Genomic DNA, 21,220 nt, shown 5'->3' with positions numbered 1-21,220 from the left:
GCAAAGCCAGTGGGATGCTCGGCTGGAGTGATCCCTCTCTGAGTAGTAACTGCTTTCCCGCATGCTGTGAGATCTAAAACTGGGGACGACTTCCAGAACCAGTCCAAGCAAAGAGCCCTCTCTCCTGTAGAGAGTCCAAATGACTGGAGAGTGTGTGCAAGTCCCAGGGTACTCTCTCCATGGGTCTGGGCACTGACCGTGAGGACCCCCTGCAGTGAGGCTAGCCTGTGGACCCAAAGCAATGGCAGGACACTATGCCCCCACCCTTTGTTGGGCCCATGTGGCCCTCTGATCAGCAGGTCAGCTCTGGCACCACGTCACTAACTACTCTATCACTTGACTTTGGGCTGGCTGTTTGCAAACCAGTGATACCACCTTTCCCAGGGTTGGTCTAGCATAGGAATAAGCCATCAAGGCCCCTTAGGACACTGCCTATTGTGGCTGTCGGGGTTTACCTGGCTGAGATTGAGGGGCTGCTGCTGCTGGAAATGGGGGCCTGGCCGCTGCTGCCGGTAGGCGATGGCTCCTGATGAGCTCCCTGAAGAGTGGCCACTGGTGGAGGTCACGGCGCTGGAGGACTTGGACTTGAAGGAGGATGAATGGTGACTGGTACTGACTGCTGTGGGAGGATGAACAGGTCACAGGTAGGTGGCATGTCCTTGGCTGTCTAGCAGAGGCGTTCCCTCCCCTTGTAAAGAGTGGCCTTCTAGGAAGGACATGTTCCTGAGACTGCCCAGACATAAGCCACTCAGTCTCTGAACCTGGTCAGGCATTCATATTGACTCTGGAGAGGCAGCTGGGCTCTAGCCCTTGGCTACATGGTGGATTGGAGCTGCAAACGAGGGATATATGAGTAACAAATTCAAGGGTAAAGGCACAGGTCCAAGCTGGGCCCCACACTGGTCCTCTAGGGAAAGTGCATAGCAATACCTGGGAGGTCTGTGGAAGGAAGAAGGCTTGCTTGGTTCCCTCCCAGGTAGCCAAGAGGATCAGATATGATCATGCCAGTGGTTGGCCCTAACAAACAACTAGGATGAACAGCAGAAGCTACAATAACCCTGCAGTTTTCCTGACCCAAGGCTAGCTCTCCCAGGGAATGGCCTGAGAACCCAATATGGCTGACATTAACAACTGTTCCTATGTTACTGACAATGTAGAGACTCTGTCCAGCCAGGATTCAGCTTTATACTTGGGTCAGTGTGAGTACAGCCTTGTAGCTGGGGGTGGCATGAGTGTCTGCATTCTAGTATATTCTGAATGTTGCTGCTGGGTGGGAAGACCACTCCTAGTGGGTAGGAGATTGAGAAAGACAACACCCATATTAGATGGCTCTAAGGGATCCCAGAGCTTTATTAGAGCCTGCCGTTTTAACCTAGCCAGTATGTTCTAAGTACATGCTGTCTGCCAGACACTGTGACCATGTACCACCCAGGAACAGATGGGGTGAGAGGGGTAATCAGGAGGCATCACAGAGCATAAAAGCAAGAGGCAGAGGCAGGGCATGCAGGGAGGTACTAATGGTCGGGTAGGAACGGCCTGAACTGTCTAGCTGGGCAGGGGTGAGACCTTCAACCCCTGAATAAAGTAAGTGATGCTTTGCAAAGAAGAGCACCTAAATGGACAGGTCATAACTGTCTCCTCTCCCCTTTTATTTTTGATAGGGTCTCAAGTAACCCAGGCCGCCCTCAAACTGGGGATCTTCCTGTCTCTGCTTCTTCTGCACTGGCATTACAGATGTGCATCACCACACCTGGCTCAGCTATAGCCTCTTTATTGAACAATACCCAAGAGCCAACCATAAGCAGACAGACAGTTGTGAGAGGACGCTGCCTGTCTTGTGTAAACCTGCAGAGCCTAGGCAAACATGGGTGGGAGAAGGTCCCAGACACATCCTCTGTGTTCTATCAGAGTGCCTGCAGGAACAGAAGCAGCCTGTGAACTGTACTGCTGGTGTTATCTGGTTTCAAAGCCACAGCTAACATGTTAACTGTACTTGTGAGAGCTAAAGAACACAGAGGAACTAGTTGAGAAGACAAGGCTTTGGTTGGAGGCTGAAGGACTGCCTGCCTCCCACGGCCCAGGCCAACCAAGTCTAGTCCAGGCAGGAATGTGATGCCGGCTGGGAAAGGGGCTGCATGAGACAGGCACACAAAGGTGGTGCTGGCTCTCCTAACAAGTTTGAGGAGGGCTTTGCTCAAGGGGAGAGAGAGAGGCAGGAAACCTCCCCATCTCACCAGTCCAAGTACATCTGAGCACTGTCACATTGTGTCTTGTAGTTAATGATTCATTTCCTTCACCAAGTTTCTGGAATTGACTAAGATACAGGTCTCTACCTCATTCTTAGGACAGATGGCACTACACATTAAGGAACATGTATAAGAAAAGATGGGGCCTTGAATGACTTGGGCTGGACTGACAAATTCCAGGGCAATGAAGTCAGTGTTGTGGACCACCAATGATGGGAGAAGAGTTCCATCAAAGGCACTGGCTCCAGGAGAAGGACAAAGGGAAACTGGAAGCCTGGGGACAGCAGATTGTGGCATGTGCAGAAGGCAGAGGGACCATCCTACTTCTCAAGAGACTCCCAGCCTCAAGCAAAGGAAGATCTGATTTGCTGGGAGGGAGATGGTGGGTCCCAGAAAGAGGTCCCTAAATCTGACTGTGCACTGGCACCCAGGGTTTCTCCCAGCTACCCATGGCATCAAAGTCCCTCAGGAGGTGCCTGGGACTTGGTGTACTGAGCTTCCCAGGAATCCAGAGGCAGCCAGGCGCTAGTGGAGCAGACGACGTTTAGGACTCGGTGCCCAAGCTAAGCCAGTGAGATTCTCCAAGCCCAGCCCAAACCTGGGTCTTTGAGGACTAGCTATGGGGTCAAACAAAGCCGCATGCCTTGGCTGTCAGCAGAGCTGCCTTTTCTCTTGGGCACCAGGAGCTTGTGTGCTGGAATTGAGAGATCAGGGGCAAATCTCTGCTCTAGTTCAGCATCCTAGGAACTTTGTAGGGATTATGTTAGAGGTAGAATCAATTAGTTCCAGGAATCTACAGCTTGGGTCTGCTAAATGTCAACATTGGAAGGAGTCTGGTGTTCACCTAGTACCTTTATTGTGATGACAAGATGAGGAGACCGTGTCTGAGCTGATCAAGCTGTCCGAGTGGAAGAGCCCTGAATGCGGGAAGGTCCTGAAGGGGTCAAGAGATTCAGGGAGTGATTTCCTTGGCAGAGGTGAATGAGGTGGCAGGGGCCATCACTATCCTAATGTGGATTCTGTGGCCATAAGGGAACAGATCCTCATTCAAGCAGTGTGTGCACAAATGTGCTAGAGCACAGGTAACTCCAGCAGCAGATCGGGAGAGGCCAGCTGCATGGCCCTGGGCTATTCTGAGAACCCTCCGCTCTTGCAGTTCCTTCGTTTGGAAATCAGAGTAGCTCTAGAGTTACTATGAAGACTCGTTGATTAGAGAGTCCTTGGAGGGTTCATTCCATATGCATATCCCCTCATGTTATTTCTTAGCCAGGGCACTGTGGGCCCCACACTCTGCTTCTCAGCCCTAGAGCACCGACTCTGTAACGAGCATCAACTCCATAGGCTGTGGGAGCAGCTAGGATATAAAAATGAGCAGCAGTGGCAGGGTGCCAGGCAGATGTATTTACCGAGCCTGTCTTCTGAAGAAGGTAGCTGGGATACCTTTAAAGTCATGGTCATGGAGAGTGCTTGGCAAGGAGGCCTGTGAGCACACATGGGTCACCCCTAATCAGATGGTGAGGGAGAAAGAAGCCCAAGCTGGTTTCCATTTCCTTTCAGGCAGAGTTCTTGGTGTGAAAAAGGGGGGCTGGTTACAGGCTGGCTGTGTGCATTGGGAAATTTTTGCAGGCTGGCTGCACCAGGGGACTGGAAAAGTCCCTAGAGATCTCATCTTGAATTCTACTCTGTACCTCAGCAGCCTGTATCTTCTAGGCCTGGCAAAGCTGTAACCAGCAAAGAAGAATCCTTATCTTCCAAGGTAACCTCAGGTATCTCCTGTTGCCATGTCAGGTGACAGACAGGAGGTAGCCTCTCACGTTTAGACAAAGCTTGACAGTGTGTCCCTTCCGGACATGAAGACACTCCCTGGCCTGACTGTGGCTGATGACAGCATGTGACAGGACATGCAGACACTTTTGGCTTAGTCTGCTCCCAGTTCTTCTATGGGAGCCTAAGTGAAGGAAATGATGAAGAGATGTTGCTGAGTAAGACCATGATGAACAACAACTGTGTGGATTCTGAAGGCTCAGCTCACCAGCTTCCTGCTAGGGCTCAATTTTCAGAATAAGCCTGATAGAATGTTAGTTCTTTAAACAAAGCTGAGAGATATGTGCTCAGCTCACATCTCTGTGCCCAAGAAAAAGTCCTGATAAAGGTCCATGACTCCCATATGGCAACCCCGAGGAAGTGCTTCCTCCACAGGACACCCACTCTCCAGTGGGCCCTAGGAAGATGTCAGCAATGCCCAAACCAGTTAATAGGAAATGAAAGAAATGACAGAAGCAGAGCCACCATGAGGACAGCCATGCTTCCAGAATTTCAAAAGGAAAATATTCTCTATAGACTATTATGGTAGTCTACGATACAGGCAGACTCTCACTGTGGCTGCTTGAACAGAACCGTGTGTGCAACACAGATCATCTGAGATAATTAGGTACTTCCTGTGTCACTAGGACTAGCATTTGTAACAGCAGGAAACAAGAAAGGCAGAGAGATGCTATGGTTTGCTGTGGTCCCAGGTTACCTGGCCCCAGGCTGTCACATTCTACCAACACTTCACTGGCCTGGGTCTTCAGAGGGGGTACGATGATGGTGCGGGGGTTGCCAGGACAGTGACTCTCTAATCCCCCCTTAGTGTCCAAGGCGCTGGTGCCGCTGTGCCCTGTCCGCTGCTGCACCGAGTAGGGGCTGGTGTTGCTGGAGGAGTCCGAGTAGGGAGAGTCGTGGACTGTGACACAGCTGATGACGTTTTTCCTTTGCTTGGAGACTGTGCTGCAAAGTTAAAGGAGAAGTTAGAACTGTGGGCTGGCTGTGAGGGGAGACAACCAGCACTTAAGCGCATGGGGGGCCGGCAGAGCAGGCCTGGGCCTGGCACTGGGCACACTGACGCCGAGTGAGACCATCAGATAGGCTTGGGCTGTCCCCATGTGGCAGATTCAGTAGAGTTTGGTGGCAACCCCTCTGACCACTAGAAGTGGAGTCTGTCTGAGCAAGGAAACATAACCTGAATGAGCTAGGCAGGCAGAGGACCAGCTTGGAAGGGAAATGGCCCGGAATCTGGGCTCTGGGCCTGTGAGACTCAGCAGAGTGTAAGCCGGAAGGGAGGAGGTATCCAGTGATGCTGGTGGAGGAATAGAAGGAGTGAGGCTCTGAAGATCTTAGCATCATCATTCAGAAACTCTGAGAAATAAATTGAGCTGAATTTGGGTGATTGTGTTCAGGCCACCTAGGACCCCTGGGTGCCCATTTTTAGGGATGGCCTGGCCTTCCTGCAGAGTTCCTATCCTCTGGGCCAAGTTAGGAGACAGTACTGTCTTGAGTACTAAAGGCAAGTCTCTTGTATGCTAATGCCACTAGGGAGTGGATCCCAAGCCCACGTCTTCATTTTCTAACTGGGATCAGGGAAGAGCTGGCTTGGGGTGGCTCTTGGCCAGCACTTGCTTTTCAGAGGTTTATGCTCCTGTGGTTCCTCTAGGAACTGATTCCATCTGCCTGTGGCTTGGTGATAGGCTGCTGGGATGACAAATGTGTAACTTCATATTATGCAAGGTTTTAAAAATGGATGTTCTTTTATTTTTGTACACAGATCAGTTATTTTTAAGAAATAACAATTGCCTAGACAAGATGGCCACTTTCCAGCTAATCTGATATGAGAAAAAAACCCAGTATTTATAGAATCTGATAGGGTTCCCAATGACCTTCCTATCCCAGGAGTCTTGACTAATGCCACAGACCCAAGCCAGGCACTTTCCAATGATGTAAGTTTTCATCACTTGAGGGAGAGTAGGGAAGCGAGCACTTTCAAGCACAGCTAGTAGAAGGTCAGCAGGGCTGTAGACCTACAGAGGCTGGACGACGGGCAGTGGGATGAAGGCTCCAGGGCCCTGGCCCTTCTCCTGATACCCAGCCCTAGTGATGCCAGGCTGGGCTATTCCTCTCGTGGCCACACACCCTGTTCTTCTGGTTTAGGACAGAGGTCCCTGGTGGGGCTTTCAATCAGATGTTTACCTTCAGTATGTGCTGGTGACAGGGTCTTGGGAAGCATCGATTTCTGAGGAATTTAGTTGTCTGCACTGCAATAATATGGGTAACCACAGAACTTGTGTCAGGCTGTTCTGGGACTTGGTGAGACAATAACACTGCATGACACATGTAAGTAGTTCATCAGGTGAACTATCAATGTTATTGTATAGGAGAGCTTCCCTAATTCAAAATTAAAAAAATGCTCCCCAATCTAAAAATGTTTGAGTGTATCACAAGTGGGAAATCCCATGTCTGACCTGATATGACAGGCATACTAAAAATAATTGTGTAAAATTCCCTTTGGAAGATATGCGCATGGGAAAATTTTAAATTTGAAACATTTTTTGGGCTCAAGTATTTTTAAAAAATAATTTTAATTTTTATTGAAAATAGATTTTTTATATAATATATTCTGATCATGTTTTTTGCTCCCCCAACTTCTTCCAGATACTCCCCACCACTTCACCCACACAAATTCAAACCTTTTATTTCTTTCTCATTAGACAACTAAAAACCAAGAACCAAACCAAACCACACAAACAAATCAGAATAGAACTAAACAAAAAAGCGGGGGAAAAAAGAGCCCCCTCCCCAAAAACTCCATAAGAAACACATACAGATGCAGAGATATGTTCCTCCTCCCCAGAAATCCCACAAAAATACAAAATTAGAAACCATAATATATTAGCAAAAGACTTACAAGGTAAAAAAAAAAAAAAAAGCCTGGAGACAGCACTATGCGACAGAAGTCCACAGAGTGTGTTTAGTGCTGGCCACCAAGTGCTGGGCATGGGACCTCCCCGTCAGTGTGGTTTGTATGGCCAGCGAGACTGTTTGCACAGCCATTGGAGAACTCATTCTTCCTCTGAGTGGTTATCAAGTGGAAACAACTTCTGAGTTAGGGAGAGGGGCTTGGGTCCACTTCTCTGACAGTGTTGGGGCCCCATCTGCTTAGACCTGTGCAGGCCCTGTCCCAAGCCTTTTTTAAAGACAGGGTTCCACTAGGCAGTCCAGACTGCCTCCTGAGTGCTAGGATTAAAGGCATGCAGACCATGCCTGCTGTCCCAAGCCTTTTGGGTAAAGGATATTCAACTTGTGGTCTCCTCAGCTGTGCTACCTGAGATAGCACGGGAAAGCAAGCTCTGCACAACCCTCATCCGGCACAGAGAGTTAGGGAAGGGCTTGCTGAAGAATTCTTCTCTAGTCTGTGCCGAGCCACAAGAGTGGCAGGAAAGAAATGGCACATCAGTGATTTGGAATCTTGGCGCTCTAGTCAGGGCCGTACGGAAGAGCTGCACAAAGAAACAGAAACATGCCTCTGTCTTCGAGAAGACGAAAAGCTCAGTGGGAGACCGTGTAACAACACGACAAGTTAAATAGTAAAAGTTTTAAAATAACCAGTTAGAATAATGGAGTCACAAAGCCATCTATGATTAACTGTCACACGAGTCTTCCAGATGATAACTGTTAAAAACCCAAAAGAAGTGGAGGAATGAGCGTTCACATTTATTTGCAGCTCTTCACATGAACGGACCGAGGTCCATTTTAACTAGTGAAGACCCAATTCCTCACTTGTGATGGTTTAATCCCAGAGTTATCACAGCAATTCTATTCTAGACATATTATCAAAGGAAGTGGAGATGAGATCAAACAGTGATTATCATCTCAATGTCCATAGCAGTGCTGCTCACAACACCCAAGAGAGCACAGCAATGTAAGCATGGCCAACACCTGATACAGGTTCTGGGGATAGAGCAGAGGTCCACTGAAGGGCAGTATGTGCTCGGAACTGTTCAGTTATCTCTCCAGCCCTTGAGTGAAGTTCTGATGTACACTACAACATTGACGAACCCTGAGAGGATCACATAAGCCAGAAACAAATTCTGCATGATTCAACACACAAAATGTCTAGAATAGGTAAACTCATACAAAAAGGAAATAGATTACAGATACAGAGATCTAGGGGGTGAGCAGAGAAAAATGTAAACTTATTTAATGGATATAGAATATTGGACTGGAATGATAGAAAAATCTTAGAAATAGATAATGGTGACAACCAGTGCCCCCAAATGGTTAAAATGGCAAATTTCATGTTTTACTATAAAAAACTACTTGCAATGTCCCCGGTGAACTGCACAGTATATGGATTTCTCTAATTGTAAAAAGCCACCGGCTTCTCCACAACCAAAGCTCACAGGACATAGCCTTCGGCCCTCTAGCAGCACTGCCCCAGCAGCTCTCAGGGGCCACGAGCAACTGTGACTTGCTGCAAGACTTAGAAAGTGAGTCCCTAGGAAGAGGTCCCCGCATCTGGAGTGGGGGAGAGCAATGGAGATGTGGGAGTCAGTGTGGAAAGCTGGGGAACAAGGGGGACCTGCTGCTCTTTCTGTGGTGGGAGTGGTCATAGGAAGCCGCTGGCCTCCGAGCAAAACACTGTTGTCCTGTTGTTGGGGGTATTCTTCCTACCTGCATAGGTACAAAGTGCTTCCAGGACCAGGGATGGAGCCGGGCATTCATTCACTCCAGGCATGTTCCCAAGGGGATGCAGCAGGCATGCTGCTCTGTTCCTCACTTAGGACTTCGGTCACTGTCACTTGTACTTGATTAACCCAACACTGAGGCTCCTCTTGCCATCTCCTGAAATGGGGCTATGTTCTGCTGCAGAGGCATGATCTGTAGGGTGGTGGACTCATGCAAAGCTCGAGGTTGGCTCCCAACATATCCCTGCAAAGGCCATTCTAGCTCTGGCTCTGCTGTCCCTTTAGAGGTGGGCCCCGAGGAACCATGGCCTTGTACCATCCACCTAGCTCCAACTCACTCTGAAATTACTAGGGGAAGTGGGAGAGATTACTTGCGGTATGAAAGGACCCGTTTTGAATATCTCTGAAAGATTTATTACGAAAGACAGTCAAGATAAAATCCAGCCTACTATTCACGTCAAGAGAAGACAAATCTCCTTCTCGAAAGGACCTTACACATAAGTGCGGTGATGGCCAGTTCTGCTGAGCCTCCCTCCTCAGGCTATCAGCTACTCACAAAGTGACCAAGGGGAGCAACACACGCTGGTTTTGACCAGACTGTCATCTCACCTCAAACACAATCTAAATTGTGCCCATTTGGCATTCCTAACAGATCTGAAAATTCTAAAGAATCTCTAGCTCAATGCAGTTGTATTTTCTAACCACTGGAACTTTCTGAAGGCACAGTGAACTAACTCATGAATTAGTACACTGCCGCTGAAGTTCTGGGCAGAGTCCTGTGAGATCGTGGCTGGGTCACCTGTGAGGTTAGGGTCAGGTTCACAATAGGCAGCTGGCAGGCAGTGAGTGGTGCATGTCAGTGTCTTGTTATCTGTGGAGGAGGGGGAGGGAAGAGCTCCCCACACTCTTCCATGAGGCTCATCCCTTTGTCTGTATCTGGGAAGCACCACGACTAACAAGCAAAACCACACGGCACAGCTTAATGTTGTATCTTCTTGGCTGCATATATGACAGGTTTGGGAAAGGTGAGTTAGTTTGATAGCTCTGTTTCTAATCTTGTCTACTGCTAGAAATGTCTCTGCTCCACGTAAATATACTATTCAGATTAGAGAACAATGGGAAGCTGCTAAATGGTTCACTTTAAAAACCAAGCACACATTTGAGTTGCCACTGCGCGGTCTTGAGGCTCCTATGTGTCGACACTACTGGGACTTGATTCTACCGTTGTCTCTAACTCTCATTGACAGCTTATCAAGCCCATTCTGAGCTGGTTAATGGAAGTGGGAGAGACAGCGATAGGAGGGAAACGAGAAATGTTTGCTCAAATGGCCTTGACAGATACCACTCCGGAATAAGAAGCAAAGCAGCAAGAGCTCACGACTGTATTGTGTTGTCATGGCAATAGATGATTTTCATCATTTTAAAATGATGAAAGGAAATAAGGAGCTAAGAAGTATAGAAATGAGCCACAAAGGAGAAAATACAGCCAGAGGATCGAATGCAAGCTTCTGACCCCATGCCTGTAGGATCCTGTCTGGAATATGGTTCTGATTTCCATTTGCTAATCTCAGTCAATTTCATCCTTCAAGACCAAGGTCAAAATCCATCTCCTCCAATAAACTTCCCATGACTTCTTTATCTCCCCTGACTTGAGAGTAAATGCTGTATGTGAAAAAACCAAAAACCTCCTTTTCCATTACAACACTGATGACCAAATAAGGTGACATTCACTGGATATAGATCAACTACCATTCCAAGTGCTGTCTGAGTGTTACCTTTCTAGTCCTCACAGCATGACTACACATAAAGGAACTGTAGACAAGGAAGGCCAAAGCATCTCCAGTCTTACTCACTAAGCTCCACAGCCCTCTGCCTCCCCAGAGAGGCTCTAACAAACACTCTCCCATCTGGTTTCTCCAGGGCCCATTTGTTAACTGTGGTTTTCTTGGGCATGGGGTGGTTTGATGGCATTTCCTGGCCGAAGAAAACAAGACACAAGAGCTCAGCTAGCCTCACTGCTTTTCCCCATGCCCTTCCGTTCTAAGTCCCTCAACCAGAAATACACAGGGGATTACTTTTTTTTGTTCTGAGACAGGGATTCTCTGTGTAGCTTTGAAGCCTGTCCTGGAACTCACTCTGTAGACCAGGCTGGCCTTGAACTCACAGAGATCTACCTGCCTCTGCCTCCTGAGTGCTGGGATTAAAGGTGTGCACCACCACTGCCCAGCATAGTGGATTACTTTCAATCTGCCCCAAGTGAGAGAAGGATGAGAAGCCAAGGCCTGCAGGTCAAAGTGCTCCCCCTGATGCTATGTAGCTTTTAATTTAGCTATTAGCATGAGAAAAGATACCTTAAACTTGTTTGTTTACTGTTTTGTGTATGTGTGTTTGTGTATGCATGCCTAGGTATGGAGGCTAGAGGTCAACCTCAGGTGCCATTCCTCAGGAGGAGATGTTCATCTTGCTTTTTGAGACAAGGTTTCTCTCTGGCCTGGAACTTGCCAAGTAGGCTTAGATAGGTTAGTCAGCCATTGTGTCCCAGGATCTGCCTGTCTTTGTAATCTCAAGGCTGGGATTACAAGCACACACTACCACACACAACTTCCCATATGGGTTCTGGGGTTCAAATTCAGGTCCTTATGCTTACGTGGCAAGCACGTCTCTAACAGAGCTATATCCCAGTCCTGCAACTTTAATATGGAACATACATTCCATTCAAATGATATTATCTGCTTATTTACATCTGTATGTATATATTCTCATGTGTGTCAACATTAAGGTCAGCCTTCACATGACTACTTTGTAGGACATCAGGAATGGGCCTGGAAGGAGGTGTAGGCTTTCCTTCCCCTTTCTTCAGTAGTTCAGTTATCTATCTCCCTAAACCAGCTTGACTCAGCTGGCCTGGGTCACCAATCACATTAAGCCTATGCATTGAGCAATTGGCCTGCTGGGCCAGATGCAACCCCTCTAGTGTCCCTAGCCTATCTGTGTAGAGTAATGAGTAACCAGGGGTTGCCACACTTAGTCTGCCTCCCTCTGTGGTATACTAAAACATTAGGAAAGCTGTTGGGGACAGACAGGTTGGCATAGTGCTGCCTCTGTCATCTACCCACTCACCCATTCTGAACGGGGTCCTGTTGATGAAGACGCAGTGAGAATGTCCAGAGTGTGTGACCTTCCATTGCTGGGCGTGAGTCCCACAAGACTGAAATTGTTTTCAACTTCGGGGTGTGTTGTAGCTTGAAAACAAGTTCCCTTTCCCGACACTTGTGAGTCTGGTTTCTTTGTCCCTCCCTCCAGTTGGCAGTCACTGGCCCAGGAGTGCATTCTGATGCTGCTTGGATGGGGCTTTTTAACCAGTGCAGGAGGGTGGTGAGTCCACACTGTCGTAGGCGTCAGTGCAAAGAAATCCCAGTCGGGCTTGGCTCTTTTGCTCAGGCAATAATAAATGAGTGTATATGTTGTTCCTTTTTCAGGCAGAAGTTATTTGAGTAATAATAGTTTGTAAATTACTGACTGTGACATATCTGGAATAATTTTACCACCTTTTCAACTTAGTATAAAGAAGCAAAATATCTTGGGTCAACTCTTTTGTAGGGGTGGGTATTGAACTCAGAGCCTTATGCATTATGGATAAGCAACAGAACTACAGCCTAGCCCCCTAATTTTTTTAAAAAATATAAACACTTTAAGAGTAACTAGAGAAATTGCTTTTATATCTGAAACATCATGTGATACTTAGAGCTGACATTGTTTGAAACATTGACTCAACAGTCCTCACGTAGCTGCTTGTGTATTGTGAAGTGTGGAATGTAGATGTGCTCTGTGACCCGACTTTCCTACTGAACTCAGTGACTCAGTCAAAGGGCATGGGAATAATGAAGCCTGGACAAAAAAATTCTTGCTGATCAGCTGAAATGAATGACTTTTTATCACACACTTAAAATGTTTTCCTTATCAGAAGTTTGTATGTCATGGCTTCTGTAAGACTGCTTCCGCATAAGTTGAGTTAGGCATGAGGATTTGGATAAACAGACATGTCCTCGTAAACACTGTTCAAGAAGATTCCAGGTAAAAGACATACAATCAAATGCTTCCCTCGTCAAAAACACTTAAAATAAGACCAGTTCTACTTAATCCTGGGAAACGCAGGAAAAAAGGTATTTGTTTAGGTTTTCTGTCTTTATGTCAAATCTCTAGCTACAATTTAAAAAATCCCCTAGGCTATTAGTGAACCATTGAAAAATAGAGCCCACTGGCTTTTCAGTGGTCTGCCCATTTATTAAAATGTTCTGCAACGAGAAGACGCAAACCTCTGCCCATTTCCTGAGGCAGCCTCAGCACCCTAATGAGTACCGACCTAGCACCTGTGCTTTCAACGCCTCATGGCCTGTCGTAGCTTCCTGCTCACACTGGATGCTATCATGGGAGTGGGCACAGGAGAAGGCAGGACAAAATCAGTAACTGCTAAACTAGTGGCTAAAAAGAAATCAGTTCTTTTGTCAGGAATTAATAATATAATCTCTTCAATGGCATAGCACTTCCTGGATGAATTCCCATTCTTCTACTTGAACCTTCATTGATCTGAGTCCTTTGGCTTCCTTGGGCCTTACTTTCCTCAGTTACTGAATGGAATCCAAGTGACCAAGCCTGTGGGTACAGCGTGTGTGCACCTCTATGATCCCCTCAGTTCATTCACTCTGCCCCATGTGCCTCTACATGCTGTGGAATTCTCCTGACTGGTGGGAGACTGGCCATTGCATTGGCAACTAACAGTGCCCATATTTGTGGTCAAGAATAATGATCCTTCCTTGATGTTCTTTAACAATTCTAGGCAATGCCATCTAGTCTTAAGACTGACATTGTCAGCACGGTCTAAACGGGGTTTATCATTATGTGGATGCTAAAGGCACTCTGTAGTGAGGCTGTCTTCCCTGTGAGTGTCTTCGACACCTGGCTCCAGCTGTTGTGCTGAGGCTGAGCCACGCTAGGGAAACGACCAGCATTTCAGGACCACACTGGGAACTCTAAAGGCTAGGTTTGGGGTATGCAGCAAGTAGGGAATGAAGTCGGAGAAAGGAGAACTATAGTCTGGTGACAAGGATGACCAGAATTAGGGACTGTGGGGGCTTCAATGAGATGTCCCCCATAAATCTTGGGCATATGAATAGCTGGTCCCCAGTTTGTGGCTGTTTGGGGAAGATGAGGTTTCAGAAGACCTGTATGGTTTCGAGTTAGTGCTCGCTGCCTCCTGCTTGTGGTTGAGGATGTGAATTCTCGACTGCTCCTGCTGCTACTTTAGCGCTACCGCCATCTGGATTCCAGCCCTCTAGAACCGTAGGGCCCAGACAAACCCTTTCTTCTCTAAGGCGCCTTGACTATGGTGTCTTATCACAACAGAGAAGTCATACAGGGACGGAACGTCTTCAATACTCAGACTGGAATGGGAGGACAGGGATGCTGTACAGCTCTGCAGCCCACAGCCAAGTGCCTTCTTGTTTAGGTGCACCTAGTAAACTCTTGGTTTTCTACAATGGATGCTTTTCCTTGAGCTACTTAGAGCCTTCGGACAAATCCTTCATCTCCATCTAAGGGAAAAATGCCTCAAAAAACCATCTCTCATGGACAAATCCTTTTTCTCCAACATTCTGCATTCTCTTGGATAAGCTTTGCTACTGTGATGCTTCCTGTCTGCTCACCTTTGAGGCTCTGCCCCAGTCACCTCACTTAAATCTACAACTCTCTTCCCTCAACTCTCCCGAGTGCTTGGCTGGTTTCTCTGGAAATGCTCTGCTTTGTGTCAGAATGATTTGTACATGTCTTATCTTGCTTATTACCTGCAAGCCTCAGGAAGAGAGACTGTCTCTCTTATTTGTATGACACTTGGAGTTCCAGACATAATATCTTACAATGATGGGGCTGGTAAATATTCATTGTGTTGAATTTTATGATAATTGTGATTTCCAGGAACAGGTACCCTCAGTCCATTTACTTTCTCACTGTTAAATATAGTCACAATTACATGATCCAATTACACAGTGGTTTCTCTATGAGTAGGTGCTACTGGCTGCTGCTTCTTCAGGTAGTCTTTCCTATCCTTTTGGGTACTGAACCATTTTCTAAGGCAACGGTCATTTATCTCTGCAGAAAATATCTTTCCTGCATCTTCGTCTGCAAGCTCCCTGTCACCACAGTGGGTAGCTGAGGCCCTTTACCATGGCTCTGCGGCTTCAGTCTGCAGACACTCAGCAGAGCGTCTCTAACGCGTTTTCCCTATCCTGGTGAAGGCTGGCAGTTCCCTGTATTTCCTACTGTATAAAGCCACTGGGTTCAGTTTGTGGTTGTTTCTCCTAATGTCACCTGCTCATAGGCTGCTGTCCACCTCTGAGTCATTTTCATGGAAGTTCTCACAAGCTGCCACACACTTCCGTTATGTTTCCTCCTAAGGAAACAGTCCTATGTTGCACTTGCCTTCTGCTTTCAGCCCTGTTGCTCTGACTTAGGAGAGATACCACTGGTCCTCCTGTCCTCTCACCCTCTAGTCAAGTCTCTCCTGGGCACATGTTCAGAGTTGGTATCCAATTCAGATCTCGGCCTTCAAAAATGACACTGCAATCTAGTTGACAGCTAGGTCTTTAAATTGCTTTTGCATTTCTCCAGCTGTGTTCAAGGCTGCTCAGCTTCTCTTTAGGCAGCATTACACATGCACAGGCTTCCCCAAACCAGGGGCCAGTCTTGGGTAGGAAGAACCTTCCTCTCTGGAAGGAGGCCGAGCCCTTGGGATTCTCAGGTTTGGAATGATGGAACAGTGACTCAACTTGGGGCTATAATCACAAAGGAAAGTGAGGCCGGTCTTGGAACAAGGAGATGGAGTGTAAAGTGATACTGGAGTACAAAACATGTGCCTGCCTCACCAACCCTATGTCCCTCAGATACCTAGCAAATGGCAGGAACAGAAACACAGCAGGGTATTGTCAAACTACACTGATGACCACACAGAGCCATTCAACAGGAAAAAGGACACATTAATGAGACACATGCTAGCCCTACTGGTGAAAACTCAGACCATTAAACTTCACCTGGCAGGTGGAAGGGTTGCATCCTGTAGGAACTGCTACAATGAGAGTGCTATAATCGGTGTAGCTGAACATTCTGTAATGACTTCAAGCACGAAAATTTATTATCTAATCAAAACCATCATGATTAATAATTAGCAGCATTATATCCAATCAGGAATCAACACTTTGGGCTTAACTGTGAACACAGAACTTTGTACCCAGTCATGGGAAGTACAACGATGATCGGAAGCTCTGGCTTGTAGTGGCAGGCCCCCTTCCCTGGCCTCGTTCCTAATGTAAAGGTAACAGGAGGGTGTGATGAGATTGTGGACAAAGATTAGTGGACATCTCTCTGGGCCACCTGAGCTGAGCCCAAGAAGAAGGCACCTGCTGCCGGAGTCTGGCTGCTAAGTGCAGAAAGAAGCTCTGGTGCCAGGGTTCACAGTCTTGCAAATACAATAAATACTTCATCTCTCCACCTAGGAAGCACACGCGGAGAAAATGAGTTCCTGCTACTTTGGAATAAACAGCAATGCTCTCTGGGTGAGGAGCCAACTGGCAGTTTAAAGGACACAGGGAAATTTCTGATTAATTGGACAATTACTTCAAATTCTGAGTGAGCCAAGGCCATGTTCGAGAGATCCCGACCAACTGGGAATACATTCAATAGCCTGAGGGAACGTTTGTTTAAGTTTATAAGTGTTAAAATAGACTGGGATTGGGAGTCCAATTTTTATAGCCTCATGTTCCTGAATGTTTAGGGACCGTAGCTATTCTTTAAGGCTAAACTCACTCAAAATTATTTTGGTTTTGAACAAGTATGGCAAACTTGTCATTCTCATGAAGTAATTGTGGACCCAAGAACGTGGCAAAATGAAAATGTAGGGATTGGCAGGGAATAACTGTCACGTTTCATGGACGGCCAGGATCCCTAGACAAGACTGTATAGGACACGATGCATATGCACTCTGCTCTCTCCACAGAGTCTGCAAGCACAGCCTCACCTGGTGGGGGCGTGTTTCTGTTCCTCCTCCTCATCCGTGTCACTGCTGATGGTGATGACACTGACCGTGGGGCTGGGGGTGTCAGGGATGACAATCGTCTGCCGCTGTCGTTCCCTGGTGCTGCTGGAGGCCACATCACCCCACCCACAGGTGACTGAGGTGCTGCAGGCTGGGCTGCTGTGCACCATGGCACACCGTGGGGGAGTGTTCTCCTTGACACGCTTAGATCGCTGAGGGGAGCTGGTAGCCTGGGAAGAGGTCACCTCACAGGTGGAGACATTTCTGTAATGACAAAACAACACAAACTTACAGAGGAAAGTCAGGCCCCATATCTCCATCCAAGGGGCCCAACTTTCAGAAGACACCAGATTTACCAAATTTCCACAGAAAAAAGTCTGAAGCCCAGACCAGTTGGCCTCCATCTGTGACAGAAAATGTGCCTCTAGAGGCCTTTAGTTAGTTACTATAGAACCTCAGGTGGGCCTTCTCTGGGCTCTGGTTTGGGTCCATATACCTGTTCTTGAGAGGTGGTCTTCTCAGATGAGGACTTTAGCTATCTCATCCAACATGGCTGCACAGGATAATCTTCAGGATTAAACTCTAGCTTTTGGCTTCATCTAGTCCTCCCTCGATGGTACCTGAGTCTTGTTTTAGGAGTGGTGAAAAAAGTGGTGTTTGTTTGGTTTCCTTGCTGATGGCTGGTTTATTATTTAATTGTTCCCCTGCCCACCTCCTGTGCTGGAGACTGAATCCAGGTTCTCACAGATGCTCTACTATGGAGCCACACTGCTAGCTAGCCCTTAAACACTTCGAGAGTTTCTAGAACCTCAGTGCTGGGTGTGTGCATGTGTGTATGCCAGAGGTCAGGCCCAGGTGTATGTTCCTCAGGAGCTGTCCATCTTGTTTTTTGAGACAAGGCTCTCCTTGACCACAGCTCACTGATCTAGTTGGTTGCCCAAGCTCCTGGGATCGGCCTGTCTCTGACCCCTGCCTGCAACACTTGACTGACAGGCGTGCACCGCCATGCTCAGCTTCTTGTGCAGGGTCTAGGGACTGAACTCAGGTCTTGATGCTTGAGTGGCATGCATTTAAAGATGGAGTGATCTCCCAGCCCCTCGGCTCAGCTTTCCCTTCTTTCTCTTCTGGGAAAACCTACGGCCATTCAGACTTGTGTACAGTGGAAAACAAAACAAAAAATCTTTTTGGATTTTGACCTGAGCCTCATGGGAAGCTTATCAATGTGAATTGTAATTTAAAAAAAAAAATTGGGACAAATGCAAGACACGCTTTAAAAGGGACTTTAAAAAATATGTATAAACCAAATCTGAATACTGTAGCATAGTTCTAACTGTTTTAAAATTATTTACTAGTTTTAGATTTATTTATTATTTCATGTGTATGAGTGTTTTTCCTGCATGTATGTGTATGCCTGGTGCCCTAGGAGTTCAGAAGAGGGTATCAGATCCCTTGGGACTGGAGTTACAGATGGTCATGAGCTACCATGGGGTTCAGGGAATCAAACCCGAGTCCTCTAGAAGAGCAGCCAGTGCTCTCAACTGGGGAGCCATCTCTCCAGCCCACCAAAAGGGACTTTTTAATTTGTATCCGTGAACCTGAAATTCTACATTAGTCCTGGTAACTTTAGGGAACAATTACCTTCTTCTCTCCCTATCAAACCCTTCGTTGATCCTGGTTAGGACCTATGTGGTGAAGACCAAAGTCAAAAGAGAATAAACCGTTGGCCCTGCTATGTCCTTAGAGAGTCCAGTACCTTTAAGTGAAGGGACGGAAGTACAATGACAATAGTTTAGTGAAGGTGAACTTGATTTTGTCCGTAGCTGACATCAGCTGCATCTGTAAAGTCCTCTCTGGAGCTGGGAGTAATGCTCTCTGGTTAGACCATCGTTTTTGCACGTTATAGCTTTATAGTTTCAGCATTTACAGCATGTCTACAGGAGAGAGCATGTCTGCTGCATTACTACACAGGGACAGTCATCTATGTGGTTTCTCACAGTTTTGCTGGAGACTGATCTTTCAGCACTCAGGAGGCAGAGGCAGGTGGATCTCTGTAAATCTGAATCCAGGACTCATCTACATAGTGAGTTCTAGGCCGGCCAGAGCTTCAAAGTGAGGCCCTGTCTCAAAAACACCAATAACAACACAAAGAATCGAAGAGATGATTTGCACTGCGCCTGTGTTGGTTTTGCCCTACGTAAGCAGTGTGTTCACCTGAAGCAGCTGTGTGGTGGTGGTGGTGGTGGGGATTTGCTGAACTGGTTGTGGCCAAGGGTCCTGACTATACCTACTCAGCAGGGTGGTCACAAGGATGCTAAGTTCAGTTCAGTCTGATCAGCATTCTAGTAGGGCACCAGGCTGAGCCTGATGGTGCATAGAGATCAAAGCAGTGGTTTCTGTTGTCTCCAATGACACAGGCATATTGTCACAGGGCTGCCACACAAAAGCATTCTGGGGAGCTGCCACTGATCTAAGCAGAACTTCCTTGTGTTATCAGAAATACCCTAACAAAGGATTATGAAGAAGGATGCCAACTTGAGGGAAGTCAGCCCTTTGAATTAACTTCTGAATAAGAATGAAAGAAGGCAGATCTAGCTTCTGGCACCTGGCCATGTGAGGAAGAAGAAAAAAAAAATTCACCAGCATGATGGATAGACTTGACACATGAGGAAGAGGAACCTCAGACAAACTGTGACCATCAGATTGACCTGTGGGTATGCCTGTGGGGAACTCTTCTTGATTGTGAATTGATTTAAGAAGGCCCAGCTCACTGTGGGTAACACCAGTCCTATGCAGGTGGGCCTGCACAGTAAAGGAAAGGTAGTTAAGTATGAGTTTGGGAGCAAGCCAGTAAGCAGTGTTCATTCATGGCCTCTGCTTTTAGTTCCAGCCTTGGCTTTCCTGGATGATGGACTACAACCTATAAGATGAAATAAACTCTTTCCTTCCCAAGTTGCTTTTGTCCAGAGTGTTTTTATTACAGAAACAGAAAAGCAAATTAGAGTAACTACATTTTTTATGTACCTGATTTCTCTTATTCAATCCATCCCAAATAAACAAATATGTGCATCAAATCACCAGGCATTGTGGGAGCATTTCTGTATTTGCACAGTCTAAATCTGTTTGACCAGCTATAGGCTGTGGTTTTGCTCCTGTTTATTTGTTTTTAGAGTGGAGCCTAGAACCTTTTTTTAAAAATGTCAGGTTTAGCCGGGCAGTGGCACGCCTTTAGTCCCAGCACTTGGGAGGCAGAGGCAGGCGGATCTCTGCAAGTTCGAGGCCAGCCTGGTCTACAGAGCAAGATCCAGGACAGGCATCAAAACTACATGGAGAAATCCCTGTCTTGAAACCCCCCCCCCCCAAAAAAAAAAATAATGTCAGTTTTATTGAACTCCACAGTTGCTACTAATACACTAAAAGTCTCCCTTCTGAAGTGTTTGGGGAGTTACTAATACAGTTAGAAACTTCACCTACAACCCAGATATGGAACTCTTTTTACCACTTTCCCAGGAATTTCCTTCTTCATATCCAGTCTCTGGTACTGTTAATTTATCTCTAGGTTTGCCTTCATCAAAGTGACATGGAACAAGGAGCCTTGTGTCAATCTTGATGGCTTAAGAGTTCAGGGGGATGGGAAAGATTAGTAGCCCACCATTAAGCATTTGGAAGTCACTACAGTTATATTTAAGCAACCAGCCAAATGTGTTCATGTGGGAGCAATTCTGTAGTTTCATGATCTAGATCTAACTTGCTAGCTATACAGCTTATTTTTAAGTTATGAGTTATATTTCTGACCTCAAATCTCAAAGAAAGTGCATTTTCTCCTGTTTTTGAAAAAGATATCTTGGTAATTTGTATTCAAATGGAAACAGAGAACCACTGTTTCTAGAAAAGATGACAGATTGTGTGGCTGGCTTTAGTCAGACTTTGAACCTCCTCATGACTTACCTGTGCACTTCTTTATAAAGTCTAGTTTCAGCTAAGAGCCTTGCTAGTTCATTTTAGCCAGAGGCCCTCACCTTCTTGATATCTGATCAGATTCCTCATTCTCCACTGTCCTTGGATGACGGCTAATCACTGTCAGAGAATCCTGGTAGGATGCTTTAGCCACAATCCTCCAGTTTCTGTTGTCTCCTATTGGTTTTTTCCCCACATAACCTGGACACTACTACTCCTTGGCTGCAAAATCTCATTGCCCATGCTATGTGTAGAGCTGAGCCCACTTTTTCCTCCACTGCAGCATTTTTGTACACAACCCCGTGGTCTCAGATGACATCTGCCTTACTGTACTTTATCACTTTTTCTTTGATAAAAAGGGCTGAAGCATTCAAGATATTAGGCACAGCATGACTTCAGACTTCTACTTCAGAGTGCCAGAGGGACAGGAACTAGAA

General features: G+C 46.7%; 1 protein-coding gene across 6 annotated transcripts in view; it reads right to left on the bottom strand.

Annotated features, from left to right (window-relative positions):
• Hipk2 (homeodomain interacting protein kinase 2) overlaps window positions 1-21,220 on the bottom strand; it is a 192,456-nt gene that overhangs the window by 11,370 nt on the left and 159,866 nt on the right. For 4 of the 6 annotated variants that reach the window (XM_028889298.2, XM_028889301.2, XM_028889302.2 and 1 more), the window contains exons 12-14: window positions 16,812-17,093; window positions 4,768-5,015; window positions 456-619 (exon numbers count right to left, since the gene is read on the bottom strand). In XM_028889298.2, the coding sequence (XP_028745131.1) occupies window positions 456-619; window positions 4,768-5,015; window positions 16,812-17,093 (694 nt within the window). The remainder of the gene's footprint in view (window positions 1-455; window positions 620-4,767; window positions 5,016-16,811; window positions 17,094-21,220) is intronic. The other 2 variants (XM_037203633.1, XM_037203634.1) reach the window with 1 other exon arrangement.

Source organism: Peromyscus leucopus, chromosome 3 (assembly GCF_004664715.2).
Source record: "Peromyscus leucopus breed LL Stock chromosome 3, UCI_PerLeu_2.1, whole genome shotgun sequence".
In the NCBI taxonomy this organism is placed as follows: Eukaryota; Metazoa; Chordata; class Mammalia; order Rodentia; family Cricetidae; genus Peromyscus; species Peromyscus leucopus.
This window is presented reverse-complemented; position numbering and strand designations above follow the sequence as displayed.